Genomic DNA, 23,748 nt, shown 5'->3' on the forward strand with positions numbered 1-23,748 from the left:
GCAAAGCGCTCCCTCTTTCTCTCCTCCTCCTCTTCCATCCCTCCCTCTTTTCTGTTCATCCATCCTTCCATCTGTCCCCCTGACCGCAGTCTGCATTCAGAGCCACACTGACTGCTGCTGGTGGACAGGAGCGAGTGGGAGGAACATATTTCCTGTTTCTTCTTTAAGAAAATAAAATAAATATAAAATGAAGAGACATCCTTCTGGATCTGCTGCAGCAGCAGGGGTGGATTTGGCTCCCAGCCTCCTGCATTACACCATCTTTCCCTTCTCCTCCTAAAAGCAGACAGAAAGCAAACAAGAGGAGTAGAGGGTTTTAGATCACAGCAGAGAAAATGAGTCACATTAGAAGATAAGGAGTGAACGTGGACAGGAAGATGAGGACTGCAGTAGAATGAGGGTCAAAGCGGAGGAGAAGCGCTGCAGCTGGAAGCTCTTCGAGTGCCATTCCGCGTTTCTGAAGAAGTGAAGAAAAAAGAAGTCCACCGTGGAGACGAGACGCAGAAGGAGGAGGGCGGCTGAGGAGCAGGAAGCCAGAGGTTCCTCGCATAACATGGCTGCTGTGTCCTCTGCTTCTGACACTGGTGAGCCAGCTCCCGTCTCCTCCTCATCATCACCCTTCATCGTGATCACAGCATACCATGTAAGCTGACACCCCTCGGTCTGACAGGAGGCTGTTGCCCGGCTCTGCTTCCTGAGCTGCCAGGAGGATCAGTCTGTAAACTTTCCTCTGCTAATCACATTGTCCCCCACATGATCCATCACACCTCATGGCTGCTGTACCATTAAACAGTTCTTATTCTGTTCACATCCCATTCTGTCTGGAAGCAGTAGTCCTCCCTGACCCTGTTTTTTTTTTTTTTTCAAACGTGAAAGGACAGCAGTAATTGAAGAAGAGCATGCTGGGAAGAAATGAAAAGTATTTAGATGAAAAGGAAAGAAGCAATTGATAGATAGATTTACAATAGTGGGGAAAATCAGGATCACTTCTTTCTGTTTCAGGGGACAGCAGAGGCCGCCATCCCCCTGAGCGCCGGTTGCTCATCTTGGGCGGCCCCCGTTCAGGTAAGACCTCCTCGGCCAACACCATTTTGGGGGACAATGTCTTTGATGGCGACACGGAGACCACACATAGCAACGTGGGCCAGACAGAGATCTACGGCCGACGTGTCACAGTTGTGGACACCCCACCGTGGGCCATCCCGTCTGACCCAGAGGACGACGAAGACGCCGATACCACCGACAACGCCGGCGCCGAGTCAGACAGCCCCACGCGGCCTGCACAGAGCCTGGACAGTGAGGGGCCCTGCATGGGCGCCATTCTCTGTCCTCCTGGACCCCATGCCATCCTGCTGGTGGTGTCAGTCACCCAACCCTTTACTGAAATCGAGAGGAGGGCTGCAGAGGAGCAGCTAGGGGCTTTAGGTGGAGGGACTTGGAGGTATTCCATTGTCCTCTTCACATCTGTGGACAAGCTGCCCAAGGGTGTTTTCATTGAAGAACACATAGAGAACACCGGAGAGGCCCTGCAGTGGCTGGTGGAGCGATGTGGAAGCAGGTACCCCAGTGGTTTTGTCAACTTTCTGTCTAAAGGAGGGCTGCCCAACCCTGTTTCTCAAATACTGCCACGTTTGTTGTTTTCCATTCATGGCTGCCCTGCTTTAGCATCTAGATCAGGTGCGTTCGTTCAATTCTAACCTGGAATCACCTGATGCAGCTGATCGTCAGCAGGCAGGAATGGGTCAGGGGGGTTGGGATACAACCAGGGTAGTACATCTTCTCCAGAGCTCGCTTTCAGTGGTAGGGGTGTGGCCTTCTAATGTGCTCATCCCTGATTGTAGAGAGTGGTTGCCATAGAAATGTAGATGGGCCAATCAAGGCTTAAGGAGGACATCTGGTTCCAACATGGCAAAAGAAATATCGCAGACAAAATGGCAACTTCACTTGGTTTGAACCAGAAGCAAGGCATTTTCTATGGGTGACGTACCATGCATTTAGTCCAGGTTTATATTGTACAGTTAGTGGGGCAGACTTGGCTTGTAATAATGAATGTTGAAGGGTTAAAGCACTTTCAGAGAATAAAAAGGAAAAAATAAAGACCCATTTTTAATAAATTAACTATATTTTCTCAAATTAGATTGAGGAGCAACCAAAAAAACATCTTGTGAGCCATTTTTTTTTTTTTTTTTTGCAAGTTTAGTCTCGTTTTTGTCTTATTTTGTTATTTTACACTTGTTTCACTAGTCCAAAATAAAAAAAGACGAACGAACGAACGAACAAATTTGACTTAAACCCCATGGCTCAGTTAGCCATCCAAAAGTAACCACATTTCTAGCGTGTCCAAGAAGTTTTCTTAAATAAACTCAAACACTGTTATGTTGTGTTAAAGTCATTTGATCTTACTTAAGTGCATTTTTAAATCCACCTTTATGTTCTATGTGACTATGCTTTTGTTTTGAAAAAATTAACCGCATCCACTGTTGGACAAGACAATTCTTTTTGAATATCTTTGCAGTCCTTCAGTGTATTCCTTCACTGGCAAAATGCTTCGTGACCGTCTTAAATCTAAAGCTACGTGTAGACAGCCCTTGGGAACGCGCGTTCAAGCTGCCACAACCGTTTTCGGGCTTTACGTGGCTATTGAATGAGCATTGTCAGTTAAACGCACAAACTTTGACCGATCGGGGACTCGAATTTAGTGGTGATTATTAAATGGTGTCACTTTTAGAATTCAAATTTTCATTCATTCATTCAGGATATTCAGCCCCAAAACCACCATTAGAATTCTAATAAGAAATGAAAAAACTGGAAATGAGAACTAAAAGAAGGACAGTAAAGACAGGAAAAGATGTGGAGGAGGGGAACAAAAGCAGCAATTGAGCTGTATTTGGCCGGAGATAGTCTTCTTATCCTTGTAATTCCAGCGCCCTAATACATTTGTCTGTTATTACATGGACTTTCATCTTTAATGCATTATCTGCGTGGACAGTGGACAATAAAGATAAAACTAAAACACACCATTATATCAGAACAAAAGCAGATTATAACCATAATTCCTTCATCAGAAAATGGAAATTGGAGTTACTGATTACACATTCTGTCCTCATATGATTAATTTTTGTACTAATTTTGTAAGTATCTAGTAACATACCCTAGGATGGAGGTGGGATTAAGGCTTTAAATCCTTGTGGTCACTTATAGGTTAGCTGTAGAGAGTTGTGTAGGAATACAGAGATCAAAGATTTTCTGTAAATCTTTAGGTTTAAGGAAATGCAGCTTTGGCTTAAGTGAAGATCCAAAAAAATGCCTTTTTAATCATTGGAGTTTGTCTGCCACTGTGGAAGCCACTTTGTATAAAAAAAACGCCCCTCTTACCCTCCGCGGGTGGTTTCTCACCCAAGCTCGGGTCCTCTACCAGAGGCCTGGGAGCTTGAGGGTCCTGCGCAGTATCTTAGCTGTTCCTAGCACTGCGCTTTTCGTCCTGATGTTCCCATCGCTTGGCACTGCCACATCCACCACAACAGCTTTCCTCTGTTCTTTATACACCACTACAATAGTTGGTTCACCATTACCATCCTATCAGTCTGGATCTGGAAGTCCCACAGGATCTTTGCCCTGTCATTCTCTACCACCTTCGGAGGTATTTCCCATTTTGAACTTGGGGTTTTCAGTCCATATTCTGCACATTATATTATATATATTCGCTACTACTCAAGCAATCCCACTCAGAAGTGTTACATGCAGAGAATGTGGAATGAATGGATGCTGAGAAACTGGAGAAGAACCAGGGACTCAGAGAAGAACTGGAGAAAGCCTGGGAAGTGAAGGTGACAGTGGTGCCTGTGGTAATTGGAGCACTCGGGGCAGTAACCCCCAAGCTGGAGGAGTGGCTACAACAGATCCCTGAAAAGACCTCAAACCTCTCAGTCCAGAAAAGCGCAGTGCTAGGAACAGCTAAGATACTGCACAGGACCCTCAAGCTCCCAGGCCTCTGGTAGAGGACCCGAGCTTGGAGGAGAAACCACCCACGGAAGGGTGATAGGGGCGTTATTTATTTATTTATTTATTTATTATTGTATACTTATAAATAATTTATTATTACAGAAATTCTTAGATTAGTGGTGTGTCTCATTCAAACCTTGACCAAAATTGTCCAGTTGTGGTTTGTAGTGTTTCAGATCACAGAAAAAAATGGCTTTGATGAAGGAAAACCCCCTTTCCTGTTGTTGTTTTTTTCAATTCCCACATTAACCAAGAACTATTACAATATAAAAAGATCATCTGTACCAATGATATAATCACTGAACCCATCATCTCTGATGTCCCTTGTAGGATTCTAAACAGTGACGAATTCATTCCATCCAGCGTTTTAAAAATAGAAATATAAAATTAAAATTTTTATCCACCCCATGTGTCCACTACGGTCACAAAAACAACTGCCACCGTTCAATGGGGGGCATTGGCAGAATCTTCAAGATTAGCTGCCAAAATGCAATTTTTAGAAAAATTGATGGCGTGGTCATGAATGTGAAAGGCAGTCATATGGTGATGACATCATTACAAAATCAGACGGCCACGGCGGGTTCATCACAAAAACTCAGTTCAAGTTTGTTTGAGACTTTTGCGTCCGAAGGAGGTTCTGCAGAGGAGGAGGGGAGCGGAGATGAAGCCCGTCGGCTTCCTTGCCTACTGCTGAGGAATATTTCACAGCTATTTCCACAGGTTCCTGCCAACCTACCAACCAAAGTTTGTTCCCCTGTTAAGAGAAATGGCATCAGCTGCCTTAGAAACGACCCGTAAATATCCTGAAACACTAAGGAAGATAACCACTGAGAATAATTATCCTCTAGATGAATGAATGATGGATGAAACTGGCCTCTTCTGAAAGAAGCTGCCCTCTCGCACAGCTGATGAAGGGGAAGGACGGGCTTCTGTTTTTAAGGCACAGAGACACAGAGTGACAGAGTGACACTCCTAATGTGGTTTATAAAGTACACTACAAAACACTCTATTACTCTGAATTAAAAAAAAAATCTTCATGTTGAGCAATGTTCATTAATAAATGTTTTACAAAGCATCACAAATATTTCAGAAGTGTTTTTGATAAGAAAGGATCAGTGACGGACATTCTTTGGTGGAGAGGGGTGGGGTGTGGTTCTCCGTTATTTGCGTATTCGCGGGTCTCTCTGGTCCCTATCCCCCGCAAATAAGGGGAAAATACTGTGTATATATATATATATATATATATATTGTGTATATATATATATAATAGATAGATAGATAGATAGATAGATAGATAGATAGATAGATAGATAGATAGATAGATAGATAGATAGATAGATAGATAGATAGATAGATAGATAGATAGATAGATAGATAGATAGATAGATAGATAGATAGATAGATAGATAGATAGATAGATAGATAGATAGATAGATATATTCAATTCAATTTTTAATTCAATTCAATTCAATTCAATTTTATTTGTATAGCCCAAAATCACAACAACAGTCGTCTCGATGGGCTTCGAAGTAAAACATTAAATCAAAAGGATCACGAATACAAAGAGTTCAATAGAAAAATACTAAAATGAACTAACAAACTGACTAAGCTATACTGGCATCCCTGCCCTTAGACCCCCCTTCGCGGTAAGGAAAAACTCCCAAAAAAAACGGATTCCGGAAAAAACGAAGAAACCTCAGGGGTGCCCACATGAAGGAGGGATCCTCCCCCAGGACGGACAGGCGATTTACCAGAAATCTTAGAGAAGAATTAACTTATCTAAATCTACAACTACATATATAAAAGTCCAGCAGACGAGCTTCATCCAGCCGTGGTTATCGGGACAGTCAAAGGCACGAGTCGAGCCGGAGACAGGAACCACAGCCAGGTGTAGGAGCAGGAGCAGAGACGAGGTACTCGGTCAGGTACAGAGCAGAGACGAGCCAGAGATGAGCCAGAGGCAGGATCCACAGCCAGGTGTAGGAGCAGGAGCAAAGGCGAGGTAAACGGTCAGGAACTGGAGCACGGATGAGCCAACTGGAGTCTGGAAGCACTCCCACTCCCCAGGAGGGGAGAGGAAAAGAGGGACAATACATGAATCGCACTGCACCAAACAGAGGCATGGAGAACTAAATGATAAATTATGATCAAGAATAGAGGAGAGGAAGGGTAGAAGTAAAAAAGGAAAGAGGAAAGAGGACAGAACCCCAGTGTACCATAGTTACCCCAGCTTCAACTTCTAGCAGCCTTTTAAAAGAAATAGTTATTATTAAGTTTAATTTAAACAAACTAACATTAAGTTAAATAATCTCTGAATACTAACTAGTCTGACAATAAGCCTGTCCAAAGAGGAATGTTTTCAGTCTAGCTTTGAATGTAGAAACTGAGTCGGCCTCTCTTACATGAGCTGGGAGTTTATTCCATAAGACAGGGGCTTGGTGGCTAAACGCTCTACCTCCAACCGTACTTTTACTAATTCTAGGAACCACAAGCAGTCCTGCATTTTGCGAGCGAAGTGTTCTGATTGGTTGGTAAGGGACTATGAGGTCCTTAATATAGGACGGGGCCATTCCATGTAAGGCCTTATAGGTTAACAGGAGGATCTTGAACTTAATTCTAGAATCAACTGGGAGCCAATGGAGCGAAACTAACACAGGAGTGATGTGATCTCTTCTGCTGGTTCCAGCTAACAATCTAGCAGCTGCATTCTGAACAAGCTGGAGACTTCTTAAGGAACTCTTAGGACACGCTGCTAACAAGGAGTTACAGTAATCCAGCCTCGACGTAACAAATGCATGGATGAGTATATATGTGGGTAGATTGCAGGCCATCAAAATTGAATAAGCATAAAAATGTAAATGTATGTTTGTGTGTGTGTGTGTATATATATATATATATATATATATATATGCACACACACATACATTTTCATTTTTTTGCTTATTCAATTTTGATAGCCTGCAATCTACCCACATGTCCTTCGGTCAATCGCGATCGACATAATGAGAACCCCTAGTCCACTGTATATACTGTCCAAGGAACACTCTGTACTCCAACCCCAGCCTCACCCAACAACTTTTCTTCACCCTTCTTGTTAGAGTTGCTCTTTTTTATTAGTAGTGCAGTAAGCACAAAGGTCTGTCTTCTTTGTATTCTTCTCAGCATCAACCACAATATGCCAAAACTCAGGTCTCAGAGTTACTGTGGTGCTTTTGCCATAATGAGCATCAATGCTGTCTCCTCATTTATATGCAGGATCGACTGTGGCTGGGGTAGAAAGATTGACGTCTGGTCATCGCTCGGCGCCTGGCCTGTGCCAATGGCCGTTGTCAAATTCCTGCACTGCTACTGTACAATTTTTAACAATCGAACAGTGGCAGTAGGAAGGCAACATGCGGTTAGGGGGGTTGGGTGGAAATCGGCCAATCATCAGATGATTTGGGGGACCTCGGAGAACCACCCATCAGTCTAACTTTAGTATACATTCTTGGCAAAAATATCTCTTACCACTTTGGAACACAAAACTCCACAACATTAGGATAATACGCTCCACTTTAAAATAAAATTAAATTAAAGACACATTACAGAGAACATAGCCAAAAAAATAATGATTCATGTCTGTAAAGCTGAGACTTGACTGTGAAGATCAATAACTCTGATAAAGACTTTCCAAGACATGTTACATTTTGAAAAAGTCCTAACATGGACACCGTACTCTGCAGTTGGTAGAAACCGCTCTACGTACAGTACAGAGGCCATCGATTCCTCTGTTCACTGAAGACACAAAAATGATCATTTCCTTTAGGTGGTTGGCGGTTTTTGGCTTTTCAGATTGGATCATTTTCCTGTGGGTCAAAAAAATCCAGAGTTATTGACACCAAAACAAGATGACGACAATCCATATTACAGTCATTTACTATTTAGTTTTGAAATTAATCATCATTTTGTGTGAGACCAAAAAATAGTAACATAAAATCTTTATTTGTAAATTATTTCAGAAGCTTAAAGGTTAAATTAAAATATCAAAGCACTTAGTGAAATAAAGAATGAATTTCCATGAGATAAAGAGGTTAAATACCACAGGCTTGTGACTTGATATACTTCTTTAACAAATGTATATTATCAAGGTATAATGGACTGAGTTGTCACTCTTTTTGATAGACTGCCATAAAATGCTTTTCCAAAGTATGTTTACATAAAAAATTGCAAATGGATTTGCCAAAACCCTTGCAACGTTACATTTTTGTTTTCCTTTCCAGATTTTAATACATTTCCCTTCAGGGTTGAAAAACAAACAAACAGGGAAATTAAAAAATAAAAGGTCTACAGCTGAATTTTTGTGTTGAAACGTGTTGCAGGTACCACTCATTTGATAACACGCGAAAAGAGACGGAGGACAACACCCAAGTACCTGAACTGATGGAGAAGGTGGAGGAAATGATCACTGACAACCAAGGTAAGCTGTACCTGCTGTTCTGTCTGTTTTTTGTGCTTGTTAGCTTTTAAAAACGTTGGATTTCGGCAGTTGTGATGTATATTCCGTTAGAGTTGGAGAGCAGAAACTAAAAGATTCACTGATACTGCCATGCAGGCTGGTACTTTGAGGTGAACGAGTTGATACTTTTGGAGGAAGAACAGGCCAGGAGAGCTCTGGAGGAAGAGAGGATGCGGATGGAGGAGCATGCAAGACAACGGGAGCAGATGATTGGAGGACCCCCCAGAGGTATGAGTTTTGCGATGATGATGGATGAAGGAAATTCCCCCTCTGATTCCAGTTATGATGATTTTTTTCTTTGGCTCATTCAGTTTCTCTCTGGATTCTGCCAACAGAGCTGCGGTTACTGCTGTTGGGCTGGAAGGGCGTTGGAAAAAGCTCAGTGGGGAACTCCATCCTCGGTCGGCGGTACTTTGAATCAGGCCAGGAGACGGAGCTGTGTTTGAGGAGGCAAGCGCTGGTCTGTGGCCGCCGGGTCACCATTGTTGACACCCCTGGCTGGGACTGGTTCTCAGTGAGGCGAACCCCAAAGCGAATCCGGCAAGAGACCCAGCGCGGGGCGGCTCTCCTGCGGCCTGGGCCCCACACCCTGTTGCTGGTCCTGCCAGTCGTCTCCTCCCTCACAGCCAGGAAACGCAGAACGCTGCTGGCTCACATAGAGACCCTGTTCGGGGACGATGCCTGCCTCCACACCATGGTGCTCTTCAGCTGTGGGGACTGGTTGGGGCGCACACCCATTGAGGAGCACATCCTCAGAGGCGGGCGGGATCTGCAAAGACTGCTGGAGTACTGTGGGAACTATTACCACGTGATGGACAGCAAGACACCAGGCAAAGACAGGAGTGTTTCGGTCCTGCTGGATAAGATAGAAGAGATGATCCGGGAGAACGGGGACAAGGCCTTCCTCCCCATCCAGACGGAGTGGTGTAAGTCTTACTTCATACAACCTCAATGCGTGTTACAGATTTCAGCAAGTTAACAAAGGTTTATTTTAACACATATCTTAACACACATCAAACATTTGTCGCTACAGCATCCTAAATGTGTGCGTGAGCGTGTTGCTCACATCATTGTTTTTCATTGTTATGTAGAGTCACTTCATTATATTGAAGATTTTCGACCATTATTGGTTTTAGACCCGATCTAATAAAAAAGGCGTTTTTGGTGTTTCTCTTTTGCCATTTTTCTACTGATGGAGGACATATATAAAGAAAGTTACATATATAAAGAAAGTTAAGATTAAAATGACTTTTGACTTTATTCAAATCAATGTGAATCATGAGCAGACGAAAAGATGCCGTTTAAAATAGACTGTATTTGTGACGTAGAAAAAAAGGCCAGGCAGGCCACATTTTCCCTACTCCACTCCTTTCTGATGTAGCATCTTGTAGACGACTACTGTGTCTTCTGCACTATGAGCTACCCTTTACATTACCTTTTTTTTTTTCAACAATGTGCCTTATATATGGATTCCTTCTGTTGCAAGCAAGGTTAGGTGTTATTGTGAATATACCAACGTGACTATACCACAGTGTCCATCTGTGTTTTTTTCACGTTACTAACATTGACTGTATAAGAAAACTAGACTGAGTGAACCCTCTCCAGTTGTTTTCCAATTAAGAAGTTCCAAGAAAACTAATAATCTGGAGCACCCCGTAGTTGTTTTCCTCATCTGAGCTGGTATCTGGCTCAAAACTGTACGGCTGGATAGCTTAGTATTGCTTACCGTTTTTGTTGCACTGCTAATGTCAGGTTGGGGTTGTAAGTTAGCAAGAGAGAGTGTAAACAGAGAGTTCTCAGCTACTGGGAGGGAAAGGGGGAGCGGCATTGCTCAGGCCCAAAGGTCCCGCCTACAACTCAAAGGCAAATTTCAAATGAACTTCTGCCGCACTGCAGGAACTATATCCTAGAAAATGGCACAGGCTTTTTGATTTTGGCTAAAAATGGCGTGATTACCAAAAGGCCGCTGGGAAAACACACAGTGATGGGAAGTGCATGTCATTCTTTGAAGTCCACCCCCAATCATATGTTGATCTATTCTAAATGGTTTCCTAGTGGGCATAAATTATGCAGAGTGGCAGAAAATTGCCTCTGAGTGGTGGGCGGAACTGTTGATGCGGAGTACACTCATTTTCCATCATCCCTTTGTTTACACCCTCTACCTCTACTATACAGCCCCTCACAACCCCAAGCTAACATTAGCTGTGCAACAAAAATGACGAGCAGTATTGGAGCTATCCAGCCGTACAGTTTGGAGCCAGACAAGAAAAATTAAGATGTTCATGGATCTAGGCCTGGGGGTTCCCAAATCCAAGCCTTGAGGGCCGGGCCCCTGCCAGTTTTCCAGAAACCCTATCTTATCTGCTGTTGATTACCTGGATCAGGTGTGTTTAGCCAATTAGGAGCTTCATCGGCAGGATAGTTGGAAAACATGTAGGACACGTAGGCCCTCCAGGCCTGGATTCTGACACCCCTGATAGTCACCTACAAGCGGATGCATCAGAATGGAGCGGAACATGGAGCTTGGGGCCTGCCGATTGTAGCAGATTGTTCATTACAACTTCTAGCTTATTCAAACGTATTTTTTCAGCTGTTCCTGATTCACAACGATTTAAATGAAGAAATACTTAGAAACGCAATTTTAATCTTAATTTTCATCACATATTTCCTCTATCATGAAAAAATGCTACAAGAACTTGTTACATCCATCTATCCATCCATCTTCCTCCGCTTATCCGGGACCGGGTAGCGGGGGCAGCAGTCTAAGCAAAGATGCCTAGACTTCCCTTGCTCTGACCACTTCCTCCAACTCCTCTGGGGGGAGGTGAGGTGTTCCCAGGCCAGCCGAGAGACAAAGTCTCTCCAGCGTGTCCTGGGTCTTCCCCGGGGCCTCCGCCAAGTGGAACATGCCCGGAACACTTCCCCAAGGAGGCGTCCAGGAGACATTCGGACTAGATGCCCAAACTACCTCAACTGGCTCCTTGCAATGTGGAGGAGAAGCAGTTCTACTCTGAGCTCTCCACGGGTGACCGAGCTTCTCATCCTATCTGTAAGGGAGCGCCCAGCCACCCTACGGAGGAAGCTCATTTCAGCCGCTTGTATTCGTTCTTTCGGTCATGACCCAGAGCTCATCACATTAGGTGAGTGTTGGAAGGAAGATCGACTGGTAAATTTAGAAGTTTGCTTTCTGGCTCACCTCTCTCTTCACCACAACGGACCGATACAGTGACCGCATAATGGCTAAGATGGGGGTTCATGAGTAAGCTTATACCAGACCGCTGCCTCTCACTATGAGCAAATCCAGAGTTTTAGAGAGTCCAACCCTCTCTAAGGACTGAGCTTCAGAGCCCAGGCTATGTGTGGAGGTGAATGGTGGATGGTATAGCCGGAATTTCACAACCTCGTGCACAAGCTCAGCCTCCTTCTCTCCCAGAGAGGTGACGTTCCATGTCCCAAAAGCCAAGTTCCATGACCGGGGTTTGGGCTGCCGAAGCACCCGCCTTCAACAGTCACCCAAACCAATTTGCACCGGCCCCTTTTGAGGTCTCCTACGGGTGGTGGGCCCATGTTGCTCCTTCAGGCTGAGCCTGAGCGGGGCCCGTGGGAAGAGCCCCAGTCACCAGGTGCTCCAGGGTGGGGCCTCGGTGACGCCAATCCAGGCGACGTAACTGGGTCCTTGATTGAACTTCTCATAAAAGGCCAGAGTTTAGCTCCGGGGATCACTCGAGCTCTCAAACTGACGGGGGAGAGAACTTGTTACAGACACTAAAAATACAGTTTTCATTGGAATGGGTCTTTAAAACTGAACATAAACAAGAGCAGGACTGCTTGTCAAAACAAGATGGTTTTGAGGCGACCCATAATCTTCCTGCATCTTAACCCTGTAATCTGGATTAGGAAATTTGAAATGACAGACGCAGACGCAGAACCGCGCAGAATCCACATGCTAGTTACAGGTAAACACCAGGGATGCAACAATTCACTTTCCCCACAGTTTGGTTCAAACCTTAATTTTTGGGTCACGGTGTTGTTTCGGTTCTATATATGATTTGTGTTTTACAAAAAAAAACAAAAAATTCAGAATTTTTTTTTTTTTTTAATTTGCTAATAAGCAAAGAACTATGAAGAAAAACCTTATAGTTGGCTTCTACTGAGCCCGGTGTAATCTAATAAACACAAAATAACTAATCCTTTCTAATTTAACACAACTGTTAGACATTTTCAGCATAAATATGATGGTAGGCAGTAGGTAAACGATTCACTTTCCCTACGATTCGATTCAATAGTGTAGCATACAGCATATGTGTGCACTCACGAGCAGGAGCTACACTTCTGAAATTACTTTTCCCATCATGCAGTGCTGTAATTGACTCCTCCCACTGTCTAAAGCACTGCTAGCTAATGGTAGATAAGGAATCTGCTCTGCTTTGTTAAACTAAAGGCTCCCTTTCACTTAGAGTCGGTTATATTGCAGTTTTTTTCTACTTTATCACAAATTTTGTTAATTTCTTGAAAGAAATTGCTCAAACAAATTTCTATAAATTATAAATTATGACAAAAATTCTCCTCACTTTTAGTATAAAAGATGCTCCACTCCACCTTTTCACATCCATATTCCCTCCTTTTTGTTGCCTTGGTCTCCACTTTGTAGGAACCCATTTTTCATCGGGATGCTCACAAAATAAGCATTTTTGAATATTTTCATATCTTTAATGGTTCATATTTGAACTGTGTGCTTTGTTCTACAGTGAGTGAGGAGAGCTCGTACTCTTCAGACAACACAGAGCCAGAGGACGACTGCAGAGGATGCATGCTACAGTGACGGGCTGGCAGCAAAAGAGGCAGAAGCTCACCGACTCACCTGTGTTGTTCTCCAAGCATCACCTCAAGTAACTTTAACCTCATCTAGATATCCCTCACGTTCTCTGAAGAGGGGGAAAAAATGAAGGCTTAGAAAGTCTGTAAAGTGACAAACTAGACCAGATACACTGTTCGCTGAGCGCGCCTCAGCCCGGACTGTCAGTGGAGGTTAAACCACATTTCTGCTAAAGAGTCTGTGTTTGAGCATCACTGATGAACTCGGATTCAAAGGGCCGGATCACATCTGCCTGTTAACAGAAGTGAACAATACGAATGTCCGCTGGTTTTAAAAGATTAAAATAACTTAAAATATCTTGTAACTTGCTTCATGTAGCAGAAGCATGCATATGGCTTTCCCATCTCCACCTCACCAGGTGGGAAACACGTTCGTTTAACAATTGCAGGTTAAATGTCGCTAAAAGTTTGATTAGATTCAGCTCAGGGGGCAGTTTTCCACATATTTCTTTGGGGAATTTTTGCAGAAATCCCTAAGCTGTAAAAAATGATTCTGATTGTAAGTAAAAAATGTTGCACTTTAAATGCAGTTAGCTTTCCTTTTTTTCTAAACTAATTGAAAAGAGGTAGACATGGATTATACCTTTGCTGAGCATTCAAGAAAAGCTCTAGAAAGCAGTTAGGAAGAAGGGCTGCTGCTGAAAGTGTGCAGCCTCAGATCCCGGCGGAGCAGCGCGGGCTGCCTCTGCTGCAGTCATGCATCCAAGAGCAAATATCGACCAGGTACGTGCCTCAGCATCAAAGCCTGCGAGAGGGAGCACAGCCCTGCAGCAGCAGTCCTGTATCCAGGAGAGGCTACATCAAGCTTTTGCATGCTATAAAGAAACACACAAAAAAGAAACAAAACCTCAAGAACCAGTTGAGCTCACATAGCCTTTTACTGTCTGCTACTTTTTTACATCCACCAGCTCCTTACGGGAGACCAGGTGGCTTGAGAGCGACCTCAGCTAACATTGCGTCACCGCATGCAAGCAAACCGAGTGCCTGTCGAGTTGCAGGCAACCTCACTTCTCAATCCTCTGGCTTTTGCTTGAAACTTTAAATAAAATAAAAAAACAATAAACTATCCTGGCATCTCATTGCGCCACCGTACCTTAAAAGAATAGAGATGCAATATGGGAAAGGGGGGTGTTCAGTTAGTGACAAAAAACCACTGCCTCGCGGTTGAAAACTCATTTTTTCCTACACAGATGTGTTTCACAGATGCTTCTAGTGACATAAGCCACCCAGACCGTTGAGCATGACCTCCATCCCTGCTCCATCTGTGAATATGTTGTTGAATCCACAAATACCTGCAGTGTGTGAACTTATGTGCAAGTGTAAGCTGTTAGCAAAGCACTGTGTAAGCTCTGTTTTAAAGTAGCCAAAGTGATGTTACCAGCTGTAAAGTGATCACCTCATCAGTCCCTTGCCCTCCCACTGACTCCAATTAAAGCTACAAAGAAGTTTTTTCTGTTTTGTCCTTATTTATTGACAGGAATTCTCATTAACCCTTGTGCTATCTTAGATGACCCAACCCTTAAATTGACGTGTTCTCCCTACCATGACAAAGGTGGATAAAGGTGGAAAGATTTCATGTAATCTATGGACACCAGTGAGGATCACAAATCATGTGGAAAAAAAAGTTCAGCACACTGTGTAGTGGGTCTAGATGACCCAACTCCCAATTTTAAAGTGCCTAGGATAGCACAAGGGTTACGGACCCACTTCAATCATCGTTTGAACAATTTTATCCCTGTAAAGCCCAAAGAATTGGCAGAAAATTTCATTTTTTTACTAAGATGATTTTTGATTCGTTTAATAAAATCTTCAAAAAAAAAAGCAATTAGCAATATTTTTTACAAGATAAAGATAGTATCAATTACTTCACATTGGGTGATTTGTTACGTTTTTTGCTCATAACAATGTAAGTTTAAGATGCAAACATATTGACTTGCGTGTTCAGGAAAAAAGCCTTTTATTTACCCACTGTCTTAAATTTGATCCATACGTTTTTAACATTGTGTAACTGTGTTATGTAAAACAAAAGCGGGTAAATGGCCGATGGTATAAGCGGGTTAAAGGCTGACGAAGTGTGCATTATCAGAAATTAACGCACGCCATGGAAGCCTGAACCATTTGACGCATTGATTAATAAATAAGGCATCAGTTCAGAGAGAAAGTTCAGGCCTTACTGCTTGTTTTTGTCCAGATAATGAAGCAAAAGTTTATTTTAAAGAAAACCAGTGCAGTGATATAGAAAATTTAAGCTATGTGACCGGAAGTTTTTTTTTTTAGGTGTGCATTATAACTGTGCATTATCACTTTTTAATGTACATCCAGCAGCCAATCAGAATCAAGAATTTACCTGGACCATGGTATAAAAAGAATTAAATATCAATAAATTTTTCTTTCTTTTTTTTTTACAGCAAGTAGTCATTTAAAAATGAATACCAGTAGATGAGTTATTCTTGCCATAAAATTTTGAAAATTAGCTAAACTTTTCCCGCCAAGTGATTTTAAGATTTCATGGAAGCAGTCATTTTAAAATAAGCAGGAAAAGCACTTCTTTTCTCACTGCCCCTAGTGGAATTATGTTGAACTACAGGGTAGAACATGGACCGAATTATAAACAATGGGTTTTTAAGGAAGGTTTGGATCATGCTAATGAGTTAGGGGTCTCAGAAATGCCTTTTTCAAATATGAAATGAATGGTTATATAGGCTTAAAAATGTTCCCAGTGGTCTTTTAATTATAATTGTGCTGTTTTTAGCCAAAATTTAGAAAACCTGTGTTGGTTTTCTATGACAGAGTTTCTGCAGAGCAGGAGGAGTTCATTAAAAATTTGCTTCTAAGTTGTGGACGGATCATTGATGCAAAGGAACCCACCCTCCCTTTTCCTCCCCATTGTCTGTTTACATGCTATCCAGCTAGCTTATAGACCCTCACACCCCCTACCTAACAGTACCAGTCTAACAAAAATGGTGACTACTACTGAAGCTATCCAGCTGTGTAGGTTTGAGCCAGATACTAGCTCAAAAGCGGAAAACATAGACGTAAATGAATCTATTTGTCTACAAGCAGATGTATCAGAATGGAGCAGAGCAGGGAGTTTGTGGCCCATCCTGCGTATTTTCTACAACCAGAATAAGCTTTTTTTACAACTGTGTTTTTCGTCTGCTCCTGTTTCAAAATCATTTGAATAAAGAAATACTCAGAAATACAATTTTGAGCCTAATTTTCTTTCTATATGTCCTCCATCATCAGAAAATGGCACAAGAACATGTTAAAAACACCAAAAACACCTTTGTCATCAAAGTGGGTCTTTACAAGATGAGTGGAAGTGGAAATTATATTCTACCGCCACAAGGGGCAGTTTAGCAACGACAGCCCTGGCTGAATAGATACAATGAGTTATTTTTTTTCCATTTGAAATGGTATTAAATAATACACTACCGACTATTTCTGTCAGAATCATTCTAAATAAGGCATTACAGTTTAAATCAGTGCATTTACACACACAGCACCACCAAAGGCCACTCTGCTTTCTCGTGGATAAACTTCGATGCATATTACCTCTGCACCATTTCCACTTTGGCTTGCCTCCACAGCACTATAGATTACCCATCAGCCACCTGGACCAAAGCCCAGGCCAATTACAGCATTTCCACCGAGGGCTAGTTATAAAATGAATGTGTGCATTTTTGTGGATGATGCAATTCAAGGTGTGCCTGGGTCAGCATCCCTGTCCCGTTTCCTCTCCTCTTCCTCCTCTGCTCTCATCTTCTTCTGTCTGCAGGGAAGTGCACATTATTTTTTTAGCCTCCACAGGAATGAAGAGTCTGAAGCGGCAAACCGGCCTCTGCTACACAGAAATAAAAGCTTGATTCTGTGTGGTCGCCTGAAGGACAAGGAGGCCCTCTTCGTCTCCTCCAGATTGGTCTGATTATTTGTTCAAGGTCAGATGACATTAAATAGAGGTTCATTCAACTCGGGTTTCCTTTGTCGCATTTTTATATCAGGATTATTTCAAATGCATTGAATCTTTTTTAAGTCATCTTTTATTCTTTTTTCGGAAAAACTGCCTAAATAGTTTCTGTTTAAATGATAAATGTTCTTTTTAGTTTTATAACATATTAATAAACTTTGAATATATTCTCCTTTGTACATTTTTTGGCTATGTAAATCAGAAATGATTCATTGACACGAATGAAACATTTTAGAAAACAAGGAAATATGAATAATATTGTTATTAGGATTATTTTGGAGTATTCCTGGTGATGAGTTATATGATTTAGTTTTTAATGTTTCATAAGACTTAAAAATGACAGTCACAATAACAGGTTATTAACAAAAATCAAATCCATCTGATACGTTTCACAAAGACACACACAGGACGTCACACACCAAGCATATTTATTAATATTTCCAAGCTTTCTTTGTTTTGCTCTGCAGCATCTTCATATTTTTATAATTTTGACAGAATATATTTTTATGGAGAGCCAAATATTATACTACATTTAAGGTTTAACTTGATTTATTCTTGATATTGATAATGCCGGTTTAGCTCGTGCTGGTTTGCAGCGCCTTCCGTCCGTGAAACCAGGGTTCGAATCCGGGCTGCTCCCTATTCCCTTCTCTACCTCTGTGCCGGTCCCAAGCCCGGTTGCTTTGAGAGGGTTGCGTCAGGAAGGGCATCCGGTGTAAAACATTGCCAAGTTTACCATGCGACTTGTTCGCTGTGGTGACCCCTGATGGGAAAAGCCGAAAGAGAAAGAAGATTCTTGATATTGATAATCATCTTTTTATTCATATTTATGTTCGAAAAGTTAAGTTTTAAAGGTTTAATTGGTTTAAAAGTTTAGCTTTAGTGTGTACAATAAATGTTTATCTTGTTCGGCCCGCAACCTAAAGCGTGTTTTGGATAAAGGCCCCCTGTGCGACTGAGTCTGACACCCCTGTAATACGAGTCTAGAAAATTCATGCATTTTTGTGTGTAAAATAGGTAAATAAAAATGGGAACACAAAAGGATGTCGTCGAAGTGTGTGAATGGGGGGTGGGTTCACTCGCCCGGGGAGTAAGTTAGTGTAGAACCGCCACTGGCTGCTCGTATGCCCAACATGAATTTCCAAATAATACAGAAATATACCTGCAAATAACATCAACCAAAGAACATGTGTGACGCCAGGAAAAGAAGCAAATCCTGGAACCATTTCCCTTTTGAGGATCTAACCGGCTCCAAATCCAACCTGCACCTGAGAACTGAGAGAATCTGAAAACCAGAGCAGATCATCACTGACTGAAAAACAGATCAGCTGCTCAAAGCTCAGACACTTAGTTATTTTAAATGACAGTTTATACTGTCCTTGATTAAAATCTTTTTATTTTATTTTATATGTTTTGTTGTGTCACATTTTAAATGGTAATATTGTAAATGGCGTGTACTTATAAAGCGTTTTTCCACCTTCTTCAAAGGCCCAAAGCGCTTCACAGTCAGACCCATTCACCCATACACACACATTCACACACTGGTGGCGGCTCCATTTTAATGTATATTTTGTGTTGTGGTTGCAATGTTTTGTGTTGTTTCACTATAAATTTGTTTAGAAATAAAAAAAATATTTTAAAAATTTATCCAGTTGCTAGGAGGATTGTAGTTTTTTTGTACTTTATATATATATATATATATATTTTTTTTTACATTTTATCAGCAGTGAACAAATAAATGCATATATATAAAAATTTTAAAAAGCACATATTACGTAAAACACGTTTTTTTAGAATTATCAAATCATTTTGTGCATAATTTCCTATTACTAATAAAATAATTAAAGCAACAAAACAATCTGCAGAGCTGATTGGGAGCTGAAAGATTGGGCTCTTTTTAGGGAGCCGAGCCAGAAGAAATGGTTCTCCATAAGAAGAGTTGGAATTTCCATCATCACTACACAGCGGTGAAGAAGAGTCTTTGCTGCATCGTCGCTGTGATCTCATTCCTTTGTACACAAAGGGAGAATATTTAGGTTAATTTGGTAGAACATTTTATTTACTGAAATTAGAAATCAGACATTGATTTATAAATATTACATTTCTCCAAATAAATATGTTTATCCACGCATTCAGCACAAATAGGCCAAAATGTTAATTTAGCAGAAGGATTTCACAGTTCTATTTCTTTTATGAATTTGGTATTTTAGAGATCATTTTATTTTTTTAACTGATATTGCAAACAAACAGTATTTGCTTTAAAATATTTTATACATGAAATGTCATTGTGTGACAACTACATTATGATTTTCTATAAAAGAAACAGATTTGGGAAATCATAAGTTTTATTGCTACATGACTTAACATGTGATGACTCTTTCATGACATGCTGGTCTTTTTTGTTCCGTTCTGAGGCAGTTTTGTATTCTGGTCTATAGCTTCAGTCTGTCAAATGCTTCACAACCTTGAACCATTTCAGTACAGTTTGATTCATTGTGGTTCAGGAAGCTTTGATTTCTCCATCACTATATATCTCCACTGTGGCCCCCCCACATTAATAGTTCTGTGAAGTCATAATAAGAAGAACGTTTGAGTGTTGTAAAATAAAACTGCTAAAATATATAAACTATGATGTAAAATATATTCTGTTTGGTGAAGATTTTTGCTACTTAGGTGTCCACAGTAGTGATTATGAGTGCAATGAAAGGATTACACCATATTTATGACTGAGGATACTGTCACTACTCACTATATAATGCATTCGTCATTTTGTAGTGCTGTCCGAATCTACAATTCCAAAAAGGAGTGCCCTGGAAACATCGATGCTCACTAGATTGTGGTTTATATTTGCCAATGCATTGCGTCGGAACATTATTTGCCAAAAAAAAAATATACTTACTAAACCATCGTTATCTTCAGAAGACAGTGGACTCAAATAATTGTTGCAAAACACTCATATCAATGACATTTTAACTTTGTTAAATTAAGGACGTCATTCACCGTTTAAATAGAAAATAAATAAATAGTGAGCATAGTGTCTGACTTGCTTTTAAAATTCAGGGCACTAGATGGTGAAGGACTATAAAGTTTTTAGTAGTTAGGGTGTAGGGTGAGATTTCAGACACAGCCTATAATTAAACACTGGATTTCGGAGCTCATTCAATTCCTTCATTTTCATGGTATTCACACATTAAAAATAAACCAAAAACACTGTTTAGTTTGAGGTTTTTATTATGAGACAACAGAATTGTAACATTGAAAGGGTTAAAATGACTTTCTACAGTCAGGTTAATAAGGTCCTCACACAGGAAGTTCCATTAATATTGGAGGTTAGAAACATTAATTTCTTAATACATGTTAAAGGTTTTTTATAATACTAGGATTTAAATACATACTTTGTTTATTGAAGGCGTAATGCGGACAAAACGTACTAAACTGACATGCTGATAAAACACAAAGTTGCTGTTTCTAGTTTCAGCCACTAGATGTCAGCCCTGAGCTCTCTTTTGAGCTTGGTCTGTCTCACTTCTTCCATCAGCTCTTTGAGGTACTCGATCTCCCGGGTCAGAGACTCTGCCTTCTCCGTCAGCTCCACGTTCTTCCTCTCCAGCACTGCATGCTCTGCCAGCAGTGAATCTTGCTCCACCCTCTTCTTCTGCCTGTAGCGCGTAGCAGCAGTCTTATTCTGCTCCATCTTCTTCAGCTTCTTGTCCTTCGGGGACTTCAGCGTTGTCCTCTCAGTTCCACCTGCGGCCCGGGAAGACCTGCCTTCATCAACCACCATGCTGGGAGAAGCGGGTGGGCTCGGTTTGGGGTAGGGCCTGCTTCTGTGGGACCTCTCTGTTGGGGAGGTTGGTGGGGAGCACTGAATGACCTCTGGTGTGGTGGTGACGGACACTTCGCTTTTGGGGGCCAATACGAGGATGATGCGAGCTGGGGAGAGGGAGAGCACAATCTTGGGGACCTGGGGAACCACAGACGCTACGATGGGCTTCACCTCACTCTCAGGGACATCCACCTCACTTCCCAGGTCCAGAGTGAAGTCTGGAGCGGAGGGAGAGGCAACTGCTGGGAGAGAGGGGATCGGGGAGGCGGGCTCAGATTTGATCTCCAGCTCTTCTTGTGGATCCGGGACGCAAAACGGAGAGGAAAGAATCTCCTGACTGTCGATGTGAGATTCCGAATCATCCGCAGCACCATCAGCGGGAAGGTTAGGAGGGAGTTCAGGAGGTGGGGGTAAGGGCTCGGGGGCTGAGAGAGCTGAAAGGTGGAATGAGTCGAGCTCCATGGGAACATCCAAGGATGCAAGGAGATCTTCTGGAGAGCTTGGGGACTCTTCCGCAGGACTGCAGGAGCCAATCAGAGAGTCCAGGTCAAACTCGCTCAGGTCCACTCTCTCAGCCATCCAGTGCAGATCACCGAGCACGTCCTCTGAGGAAACAAAACCAAACGGTTTAACTCATCACATCAACAAACCCAATTCAGTTCCAACTTAAGTCCTGCTTTCTACCTTTTCTGTCATCTGAGAACTTTTGGCCGCTTCTCAGCTGATCTAGGGGATCCAACCAAGGGAGGGACAGCAGGTCCGACTCATTCCCACCCTTGTCCCTTTGAAGGAGAGATGAAGGTGAAGGAGGGGGAGAGTAGAATCGAGGGGGGGAGTAGGGAGAAGATGGCGAGGAGGAGGCAAGGGGTGACACGGGTAAAGCGTCCCCCTCCAGCGAAGCTCCTCCTTCTCCTTCTTGGTGTCCGATTTTGTCGGTGGGTGCGAAAATGGAGTCCATGCCTTCAGCCATGGGAGAGGAAGAACCCCAAAGAAGGGCCTCCATGTCTTCCAGGCCACACTGTGAGCTTGTCATCATCATGGTCATAGTGGCTGTTGTTGGTCACAAATGGAGTGTGTGACGATGTTGGGGTAGCGATGAACTCTCTTATGCTGTCAGAAGCAGCAGTGCTGTAGGTTTCCACGAAGGACCTGGAAAAGACAAACGTGGGTTTTGATGAAAATCCAGCCGTAAATATTCAAATCTCCATGTTCAGTTTCCATTCCACACTTGAGGGGGGAAACAGCGCCCCGCTCGCTGCTAGAGCCGAACACGTGACTCGACGTCACGTAAACGACTCTGACGTCAATCCGCTTCAAGGCCAGCTTCCGTCTCCATCTTTGACAACTTCTTTGTCCTCAAACCGCCCACAGAAAGCCGCCATTTTAGCACAAAACTGAGCCATTCTCTGCCACGTTGCACTTAACAACCGCCGAATAAAGGTGGATTTTTAGCTAAGTATACTTTTTTTAAATAATAAACGTAAATAGACGACGCCATTCGTTCTTGTCAGTGTCAAACAGACATCCTATTTAATGAATCACCGCTTATCGTTTACGTCATTACAAGTTACTTAAAGTAGTTTACATACAACAAACAGCTGCTACATGTACATAAATGGCGCGTGACTTTCATGTAATTATTTAAACAGCCATCTATAATATCACAATGAATAAACATGAACATCTGTCACTGAATCTGAAAATAAAAATACTTACGACATTTTTGCTGGATTAGAAGTGACTCAGTGCACTTGCTGGATGCACTGTTTTGTTGGTTGCTGCTGGGTCGCGGCACACGTCTACACTGCCATTTCGGCAAAACACTTTGTGTCTAACAAGGTGAGTCTGTCGCTTGGGTTCCCTCCGGAGAAAAAAATGGCGCTAAGCTTCGTGAGGCGGTTATAAGAGCTGCAGCGTAGCGTACAGTGAGTGCCGGTATCCTTCCGCATTGTTCATGGTACCACTCCGCCCACCACTCTGATGTGCCAAAGAATTCGCACTAGATTTTCCAAAATTATACAACGAAATTTATTGAAATTATTTTACATACATTACATTCACAATGCCATAGAAATAGTAAAGAGACAACTATTTTTTGTATGAGTAATAATCTGTTTGTAGAACAGTAATAGCATCCAATACTGTGACTTAGATGTAGTTGTTTGCTTAATTCAAAGAGACTCAATCAGGATCCACAAAAACACTACAATTATGTTTAGCTAAACACTACAAAATCAGTGTAAACATATAAGAATACAACAATTAAGATATGGAAGCTCAGAAGTGACATATGCAGTTAGAATCGTCAGTCCTGTCATCTGCCAGGCTAGATAGAATTAGCATTTTTTTTCACTGCACTGAAACACATGAAAAGTGTGTCCAGACTGCAGGGCTTCAGTGTTAATAGGAAACATTAAGGGCCCTGAAATAAAACCTGGAGATAAGACAGTTTCCTTTGACACAGAGCTTATGAATGTCACTATTATAAATAAAATTAAACAGCATTAACATATCAAAAGTGATTATTTTTGACCGTTTGAATTGATTGATTTACAAAAAAATGTAAAAGAGATTTTCATGAAT

The 23,748-nt window shown here is 42.0% G+C and overlaps 2 protein-coding genes across 2 annotated transcripts; one reads left to right on the top strand and one right to left on the bottom strand.

Annotated features, from left to right (window-relative positions):
* Positions 1 to 14,823, top strand: LOC105354617 (GTPase IMAP family member 8). The gene is made up of 6 exons (XM_023957723.1): positions 1 to 584; positions 1,003 to 1,558; positions 8,361 to 8,458; positions 8,594 to 8,725; positions 8,833 to 9,423; positions 13,246 to 14,823. Exons 1-6 carry the CDS (start codon positions 554 to 556, stop codon positions 13,317 to 13,319), a joined length of 1,482 nt encoding a protein of 493 aa, XP_023813491.1. The 5' UTR covers positions 1 to 553; the 3' UTR covers positions 13,320 to 14,823.
* A 5,939-nt stretch (positions 14,824 to 20,762) lies between these two features.
* atf4-2 (cyclic AMP-dependent transcription factor ATF-4-like) lies at positions 20,763 to 23,119 on the bottom strand (the record flags this gene model as incomplete). The annotated part of the gene is given in 3 exon segments (NM_001278862.1): positions 20,763 to 21,770; positions 21,850 to 22,314; positions 22,882 to 23,119. Coding segments are annotated over 2 exon segments (1,311 nt in total). The 5' UTR covers positions 22,211 to 22,314; positions 22,882 to 23,119.
* Positions 23,120 to 23,748: the final 629 nt, after the last annotated feature.

The sequence above is a fragment of the Oryzias latipes genome, chromosome 8 (assembly GCF_002234675.1).
Source record: "Oryzias latipes chromosome 8, ASM223467v1".
NCBI lineage: Eukaryota > Metazoa > Chordata > Actinopteri > Beloniformes > Adrianichthyidae > Oryzias > Oryzias latipes.

Coding starts and splice junctions, on each gene's coding strand:
- LOC105354617 (XM_023957723.1), top strand. CDS start 554: ATGGCTGCTGTGTCCTCTGCTTCTGACACTG. Junction 585..1,002: donor GTCCTCTGCTTCTGACACTG/GTGAGCCAGCTC, acceptor TTTCTGTTTCAG/GGGACAGCAGAGGCCGCCAT. Junction 1,559..8,360: donor GTGGAGCGATGTGGAAGCAG/GTACCCCAGTGG, acceptor AACGTGTTGCAG/GTACCACTCATTTGATAACA.